Raw genomic sequence first — 9,242 nt, forward strand, 5'->3', positions numbered from 1 at the left:
AGAATTAGTCTCCAACCCAAGTTTGTCTCATAAGCTCCTTCTTTTTGAAAACACACACAAACACTGTAACACGTTGACACTACTCAAATGAGGACAGGATGGTTTTAATAAGGACAATGATGGGGAATGGAAAGGAAGGAAGAGAGAGAAGAGATTTCAGCAGAGTCAGAAGTATGTGGCAACTGAAAACTGTATGGGGATAAGGGATTCAAAAAAGAGTCTGTTTCCAGTCCAGATAACACAATATGGCTGTGAACTCAGATCTGCAAATGAAGATAGGGAATTAAGTTTAGGGTTTATTGTTTGAAATGACAGCAAAATGTTCATACAAGAGGAAACAGGTTCATTTTCTCCAACATGTGTAAAAATCACATAGAGGTCACTGGCAACCCACACATAATTTAAAGTGTCACTCCTAGGCCACAGATGCATACCAAGGCCATTCTCTCTGGCTGTCCAGCCTTTGCACAGGTGGCTTCTGCTCCTTGGCACCTTTCTGCCTCTCCCCGTCTTCAGTTCATCCCTCAGCCCATTTCCCAGGACAGCCTTCCCTGACTCCCCAGTTTAATCATCTTAATTCTTTTCTCCCAGTGCCTCTGTCCTTTTCTGCGTCTCCTCCCAGACTGAGCAGCTGGAGGGCTGGGGCTGTCTTCACCTTGACATTGTGCAGTCTCTGAAGGTATCTATTGTTAAAATCTGACCCTCAAAAAATATTTGTTGGCAGCCTGACTGATTGCTATTGTTGCCCTAGAAAACAACCCTACCCTGCCCTGTTAAGTCACAGTTTCTTCCTTCTTAGGACAGTGCAGTTAACCTCAAGACTAGGAAATCATCTTCCTCCTCACATACCAAGCTATTATTCATGCAGTTTACTCACTGCAAAAAAGTTCCCTTGGAAAAAAAGCTAACAACTAGTCAAAGATTTACGAGCTTCCTAGTGTCAATCAACTTTTCAAACAGATCACTTCTGGGCTGGGGTGTGGGGAATGGAACCCTTCTTTGCTCTTTGTTTTCAAAATACCCAAGTGGTGGTAGAGGCTCTTCAAAATTCCTCTTTGGGAGGGTCTCAGGCGCTGCACTCAGGTTGTGATTGGAAGTATGGACCTTTTTTTGAACCAGCTTTCGCAGAGTAAACAGTGTTCTTACTTAAAAGTAAGAATTTCTCTCTGTGTGGTCCAGCTTGAGGCTGAGGGCATGTGGCTATCACTGGGGAAGTGGGGGAGTCTCTAAGGCACCTCGGCTCCTTTTGAAAAAGGTAGCGTTGAAATCCACTGGCAACTGTCAAATTCCATTCTATGTTCTTTCCGCAGGGATTTCCCTTGAGCGTTAGCTGTATAAATCCGCTGATGGGGCGGGGTGGGGGCGGGGGGAGTTGCGGAAACCAATTCCCAGAAGGGTCTGGCGAATCTCGGGAGGGCTGGGGTCTTCTCATTGGGGTTTTAAGGCTGCTCACAGCCACGACTTGGGGCCACACTTGGCGAGAGTGTTGGCTTTTACAAGGCTAAGCCGAGGAAACGCACGAGGTGGGTTCGCGCCGGGCTGTCCGGGTTTGGTGGAGCGGGGGCGGTGACTGTGGGGCCGCGGGTGGGGCGGGGGCGGGGCGGGGCGGGGCTAGCCAGGCCGAGGTCCCGGGGCGGAGCCAGGCGCGCGGCTCGCCCTCGCGGAGGCCGCGGGCTGGGCTCCGCCTCGCCGGGCTACGCAGGCGGCGGAGCTGCGGCACAGGCCGGGCGGCACCATGGCGGCGGCGGCGCCTGATGCTCCTGCGGGTTTTTCCGAGGCGCCGGCTCCGACTGCGACGGCAGAGCCAGCGGCCGGGGGCGAGGACAGTCGTGAGGTCCGAGTGCTGCAGAGCCTGCGGGGCAAGATCTGTAAGCGAGGGCCGGGGTGAGGGAACCCACCCGGCTGCGACGGCGGCCGCGGGGCTGAGGGGGCGGCGGGCGCGCGGGGGTGGCGGCGCCGGGACCGCGGGGCCGAGAGGGGCCTGGCCGGGGGCCAGGAGGAGGGCCGGCACGAGAGGCTGGAAGTGGGGGTGTGTTGGGGGAGGCGTCGCTCAGACGGGGCGGCGTGGGCTGAGGCTGCCCCTGTCCGGGGAATTTGCCAGGAACGGGGATGGGGGGGGGGTGCTGGGGGCAGCGCCCGCGCGAGGGGCTTGGCTTTGGGACGCGGCCTGGACGAGGGGACGCCCCGGCCCGGGGTGCGGCCGGGGGCGCGGGCCGGGGGCGTGAGGAGCTTCCGGCTGTCCTCCGACGCAGGCCTCCAGGCGGCTGAGGGCGTCGGGAGCGGCACGGTGGTGGGAGCCGGGCGGTAATTACCGGGGGGGGCGCGGCCGGAGGAGGAGGGCGTGGAAGTGGGGCTGGCCCGAGGGGAGGGGGCTGCCTGTTTTTCTGGGTTCTCGAGGTTGGAGAAGGCGCCCAGAGCTGGAGGAAGAGATACGCCCCGGGACTCCAGCGGCCGCACGGGTGCTCGAGAGTGAGCGTGCCGGGAGGGGCAGGGCCGGACACCTGTACTCGCCCCACCTCGCTGCGGCGGGGACTTGAATCGAGAGACAGCGTGACTGACAGGTTCTTGAGGCAGGATGTAGTGGCTTCCTGTGAGCAGGTCTCAAAACACAGTCATCCAGCCCTCACTTAACCCACTTAATTCCTTTCTTTCTCATGCATTTAATTGTTTGTGAGTAAGCCAACCTACTTGTCTTCACATTTTTACTTAGAGGCCCCGAGTATTTCTATAGACAGACTATTTGAGTTCAGTCATTTGGACGTTTTTTTTTTTTTTTTAATGACCCTTTGGCTTTCGATTGTCAGTTTTTTTTTCATAGTAGTTTATTCAGAAGAAACTCTTTTTGGTGGGGGGCTATTTGTAATTTATATCAAATACAGCATATTTTTGCTTTGGTCGATAATTAGCTTTGCTTCCTTGATTCTGTATCCTCAGATTGGAAACATGCTTCATATTTCATTTAAATAGCCCTTAGTCATGAGTATTTTTTGCCTTGAAGAAAATCAAATTGCTATAATATGGTTAACAACGCTCTTTCTTGCACAGGGTGTAAAATTTTCCTCTTTCCTTTTAGTGATACTATTAATTGAGCTTAAATTCCCCCACTTTATTTTTTCAAGTTGCTCCCCCTTTCAAGAATTTAGGATTTTATTAAACCTCAGAAGCAGACATCTTAAATTCTCTCACCCTTTTATTTCCACAAGTAGTCCTGGGATTCTTAAGAGAGTACAGTTCTTAAAACCTGGAAAAAATGACAGCAGAGAAGATCTTGTCAGTATCTGAGTTCCCAACATAACCTTCTAGGATATAAAATGTTTTCAGTATTCAAATTAAGTATTATGCTTAATATTTCATAAATCTAATATTTGGGAAAACTGTAAATGAATGGGTTGGAGAAGGCAATGGTGACCCACTCCAGTACTCCTGCCTGGAAAATCCCATGGAAAGAGGAGCCTGGAAGGCTGCAGTCCATGGGGTTGCTAAGAGTCAGACATGACTGAGTGACTTCACTTTGACTTTTCACTTTCCTGCATTGGAGAAGGAAATGGCAACCTACTCCAGTGTTCTTGCCTGGAGAATCCCAGGGACGGAAGAGCCTGGTGGGCTGCCGTCTTTGGGGTCGCACAGAGTCAGACGCGACTGAAGGGACTTAGCAGCAGCAGCATAAATGTATGGGCAGAGCACCTCTCTTGATGTAGTTTTTCAGATTTTCACTGCTTTATATTTTAGTGGCACTCGATGTTAGGCAACATCTATTGGAGCTGATTTATATAGCTGCAGATTATACCACGGAACTACATATACACAGGTCTTGGAGTTGAGAGTTGGGCCGTTTTCCAGAAGTTAGCTGCCCGGCCGGCATCCCCTTCTCACCTCCTCCATGGCAAAGGTGGCACAGTAAATGATAACATTGTGAGTGAAACTCTAGCCTACAAATAAAAAACCACAACTTTGTTTCTATGGGAGAGAGCAGCTCTACTCCCCAGATTTGGAGATTGAACATCTTATTGCCCAGAATGCTATTACCTCTTTAGCCATAGTTAAATACATCTGTTATCTCAAGTCAGTTTCTTGCTTTTTGAATTGCTCAGCCTATAGGTCAGGTCATGGCATGTCTGTTGCATAGAAAAAAGGTATTAGGATACTTACTTATGAAGGTTCTATTTCCCTCTTTTTTTCTTTGCCCTCCTTTTAGCTGGTTGGTTGACCTTCAGAACCTGTAAAGAGGTGCAGTTTTCTGTTTCCCTGAAACTGACATGTGGGTTTTGCAAGTTGGGGGCTGGGGGGCTGGAAGAGTCATTATTAGCAGGTGCTAAAGTCACAGAAATGGGATGATAGTGGTTCTGACAATGCAGATATTAAGCAGCTTGGGGGTGGAGGTGAGCTTGTCAGCTCTCCTCTTCACAATGCTAGGAGACCTTGGAGCCGCTGGCCTGGAGATGTGCTGGCAGATTGCAGACTGCTGATTGAGAGTCTCTGACTTGGGGAATTAGAGATCCATAGGTCTGAAAGTGCGCCTGAAAGAAAATGTCCTTTTTCCTGGACTTGGACCCTTCAACTCCAAATTGTGCCAGCAAAAAGTGAGGAGGAATGGATATATATATATACACACACACATACACACACACACTCATATATACATATGTATGTATATATTTGTGGGGCTTTCCCAGTGGCTCAGCAATTCCCACGAATTGCTCCTGCAGTTTAGGAGTTGCTGGTTCCATCTCTGGGTCAGGAAGATCCCCTGGAGGAGGGCATGGTAACCTACTGCATTTTTCTTGCCTGGACAGTTCCATGGATCTTTAGACATTTCATTCCAATATTTATTAATTTTCCCATATCCCATTTAATTTTCACACACATTTCCCACATACTCCTCAAGGTGAAATGACATTTTGTGGTCACTCTCCAACAGTCAACTTACATTTGCAAATCCAGGGTGCTATAGTATTTGAGCTTATATGCTGATCCCCAGTTGCCTGAGGTCATATTAGTGCAGTAGGAAACCATGGCAGCTCCAAATATTAATAAGCAGCGGGCAGGTTTGGTTGTTGGATGTCCTCGAGTTGTCGTATGAACCTTTGATACAGGAAAGTTAAGGTTGTACTCCAGGCTCCATCGTTTCATCTGAACTCCTGTGTAGTGAGTGACTGGTATGTTAGACTTCCAGAAGCACTTTGGCCCGAGCCCTCTAAAAACAGCATACATAAGTGAAAGATGGGGATTAGGGCTTTCTCCTTTATACTCTCAGGCTTCATATTCTTATTGTGTGATGTCCTCCTTTTTGGTTAGTACTTTTTGTTAAGTTTGCTCTCATCCAGTTAAATCATGTGGCAAAAATGTTGCTCAAAGAACCCACACCGCCTTATGCATGGATTTACCTGCTCAAGGGAGACCAGATTGATAAGGGAGCCAATGAGGATCTGTGTGAATATTGAGATGTGTGGTACAGTATGAGATCTGTGGGACCGTGATGTGTCCCAGAACTTACATGTTCTCCCTGGTATCTTCAGATGAAGCATGACCTAGGACTGTTGGATAAAGGAGGATGGTAGGGTCTGGTTAAGTGCTTGAGTTTAGATGCTTGGTCGAGTGAGCCGCCTAGGTTTGATTCTGCACTTAATTTCTGACTTCTGTTAACCTCTGTGTGTCTCTGTATTCTTGTGTGTAAAGTGGGGGTAGTAAAAACACCTCTATCTCACAGGATTGATTTGAAGATTAAATAAAACCCCTTCTCTGATCATTTCTCTTTCTCCTCCCAAGGAGGTGAATCAGACTTGGACCATCTCTTAGGAAGGAGTAAAGTAACAAATAAAAACTAATGTTTATTTTATGTTTTTGTACAATATGTGCTGGCATTTCCTGACGTACAAAGCTGATTAAAATCAAGAGTCCTGAATTCTGTTTCATACATTGTTAGTTGTTATTCATGTGACTTTAGGCAGCTCACTTACCTTTGTCATCTTTAAAATGGAAATAAATTCCTCATCACTAGGCATTTTTACTTATTGTTCCCTCTGCTCGGAAGTGCCTTCCCTTTCCTCCACCCCATATTTATGTCAGGGAACCCCTGCTCATCCTTCAGAAGCTTCCTCCATGTGATCTTCTAACCAGAGCCTTTTGGGGGAGCATTGCTACCTTCATTCCTGGAGAGACTGTGTTAGGCCTTTGTACTGTTGGGGGATCACAGTTTGTTGTTGATTTCCTTATTACAGCACATTTTATAGAAATCATTTATTTCCTCCATTAGACTGTGAATTCTTCCAAGGTAGAATTCATTCTTGTTCATGTTCTCTTTTTTTTTTTAAACTATCCAGGTGTCAGCATGGTGCCTAGAACAAAATCGGCCTTTAGAAAATGCCTTACTTCTCTATATTATCCTGAGGGAGATTTTAGATACATGCTAGACATGAAAGTGTTCTGTAAATTTTACAGCTAAGCAAACTAGAAAGTTATTAAAAGAAAACTACATGGGCCTATGGCAGGAAGTTCATCCCTTTCAAAATCACAGTGCCAGGTGACCTTAGGTTTGAACTGTTGCCAAAGTTACCTCATTAGGAAAAGTATTAAATTTTTCTAAATGCTCAGATTGCTTGTTATTAGGGGATTGAATATTGTTACCTGACTGTATTCCATGAATATTGTTACTAATTGGTCCTGACCCTGTAACAGAAAAATCTCATAATCCCACTTTACACATTAGATGTTTTTACATGGCAGGTTTAATTTTTTTGGTAATAAAACACAAACCTAAGACAACTTATTGACCATGCAATAGAATTGAGGAGAGATTAAAAAGAGTTTATTCATGCTGAGAATTTATTATTATCAGATATTTGAAATGAGATGAGTTATTTAATAAGTTAGTAGAAAGAGGTTAAAAAGGGTTTGTTCATGCCAAGAACTCATTATTGTCAGAAATTTAAAATGAGATGATGAGTTATTTACGATGGAGGAAGAATCCATCTTTCAGATGGATAGAAATGAGAGAAAAGGGTTCTTTGTAAAAGTTCACAGAGCAGTCTGCTAATCATTTGCTCTGAGGAAGACAGGAGGTAAACCTCAATGAGTTCATAGAATTTTTCTTTTTTAACTTAGGACTCTTTGAATAGACTCTTAAGAGACTGTGGAACTAATGTAGCTAAAATAAAACTATTGCTTTATCCTTTAATCGTAGATGCTAATCCTATTTCTTGTTAATGTGCTTTATGAAATTATTTGACTATAATAGCAGATTATGTTTTACCTGCTATACTAATGAAATTCTTTGTGCTTTTGAGAGCTGCTAACAGTTTTTTTGTAATCAGTTAATGTAAATTAAGAAACTTTTATGTATATTAAGAAATTTCTGTGATAATCTTTAGTTTTGTATGTCATTGTCACCAAAAATCCCTAGCTAAAATAATTACACTTTATAAGGTTACACTAGTACAACTCATGCAAACATGAGTGTACAGTACTCGATAAATTTGTTACTGTGAACTTAGTTCTAAGAATATCATTAATGACAGAATGAGTTTGGGCAAATTCTTTAACTTTGCTAAGCTTCTGTTTTCTTACTTGTAAAATGAGAGGGCTGGATGTGGTCTTCCACGTCCCTTCCAGCACTGAGTCTTTGATTGTTGCGTTTTAACTTGAACCATTTAATTTCAGATAGCACATCAGGTGCTTTTATTTTAATGCTTAAATGTATTTAGTATACTTACTGTGTATAATATTTAGTATTTTTAAAAACTTATTTAAGATTTACTAGATAAGATTGTTTGAATCCTAACAATTTTTTTTTCCTGTGACTGTTACTTTATTCAGCAGTACTCAATGCATATCTGAGTTTCTTTGAGGACCTAGCCTACTAGACTATGAAATGGGCCTAAGCCCATGAGATGAAAAAAGGTTCTTACTAGTTTATCCTAAAGCGATAGTTTCTTTTAGACACCTGTATTCTTAGAGAATTATAGAAGGTTAGGTGGGGGAAGTAGAGAACATATCTTGTTCAGTCCTCTCACTTTACAAATGAAGAAGTTAACACTCAAAAACTCCATTAATGGACTGCTGGGTATTAGTCCACTGCCATCAGTTTTTGCTAAAATGCTACAAAACTGAACTCATTAGTATGAATGTTGCAAAGGTACTGTGTTTAGTGGATGAAGATGACACTGCCTGTCTAATGATAATATCCAGAAGTAGTATGGATTTTCACTGAACCATCTACACATTCTCATCTGTTCCTTTTTAAGAACCGTGTGAAGTGGTTAGGGTTAACAGCGAAACTGTGTTTGTAATTTAAGTAGAGATTGAGCCTGGATGTTTACCTGTTTGTGTCATGCTCTGAACTGAGTTGTTTTCAGATGTGACTGTCCATCAGTGTCACCTGTGAACTTAAAAAAATTCTGATGCGCAGGCTTTACTCCAGACCTACTAACTCAGAATCTCTGGGTGGTGCTTGGGCATCTGTAGGTTTAAAACATTCTGCAGGGGTGGGCAGCTAGAATGGTGACCCTCTGCTTTTACCCATTGACCAGACTAGCCACCCACTACCTGAATGATAGCAACCTGCTGTGTGTGACCGTTTAAAAGATAGTAGTAGAAATGTCAGTGTGAGCACAGGGAGGTTTTCAGTTGATTGTTTTTAAATGTTTTCCTTCTATTTGATTAGACAGTACAAATACTTGGTACCGTATTCAAAAGGTAAGTAATGGTATACATTAAAAAGTTAACTCTTTTCACTTCTTTTATCCTCTAGCCATTCCCTTCCCGGAAGCAAGCGTTGCAAGTTTCTTGTGGATCCATACAGAGTTTATTTAGGCACTTACACTTAAATATATGAGTATTAGTATCTCTCTCTCACCAATGTACACATCACAACAAAATATACACATGGTTTGCAGCTTGCTTTTTTATACTTAATGGTAATCTGAAGATTTTTCACAAATAAATGTGTATGTGTGTGTATATATGTGTACATATATATGATTTGCTTTGCCTGTGTGCTCAGTCCTGTCCCACTCTTTGTGACCCGTGGACTGTAGCCCGCCATGCTCCTCTGAACTTGAGATTTCCCAGCCAAGAATACTGTAACGATTTCTGCTCTAGCGGATCTTCCCAACCCAGGAATGGAACCGGCATCTCGTATGTCTTCTACATTAGCAAGCCAAGTTCTTTACCACTGAGTCACCTGGGAAGCCCCACATATATGTGAGATATATATATATATCTCACACACACACACACACACACAC

At 44.1% G+C, this 9,242-nt stretch overlaps 1 protein-coding gene across 2 annotated transcripts in view; it reads left to right on the top strand.

Annotated features, from left to right (window-relative positions):
* Window positions 1-1,663: 1,663 nt before the first annotated feature.
* The window catches only part of RASA2 (RAS p21 protein activator 2), a 121,389-nt gene continuing 113,810 nt past the window's right edge, over window positions 1,664-9,242 (top strand). For both annotated transcript variants that reach the window (XM_040233936.1, XM_040233937.1), the window contains exon 1: window positions 1,664-1,868. In XM_040233936.1, coding sequence (XP_040089870.1) covers window positions 1,736-1,868 — 133 coding nt within the window. In that variant the 5' untranslated portion in view covers window positions 1,664-1,735. The remainder of the gene's footprint in view (window positions 1,869-9,242) is intronic.

This window comes from Oryx dammah, unplaced genomic scaffold (assembly GCF_014754425.2).
Source record: "Oryx dammah isolate SB20612 unplaced genomic scaffold, SCBI_Odam_1.1 HiC_scaffold_2, whole genome shotgun sequence".
NCBI classification, from domain to species: domain Eukaryota; kingdom Metazoa; phylum Chordata; class Mammalia; order Artiodactyla; family Bovidae; genus Oryx; species Oryx dammah.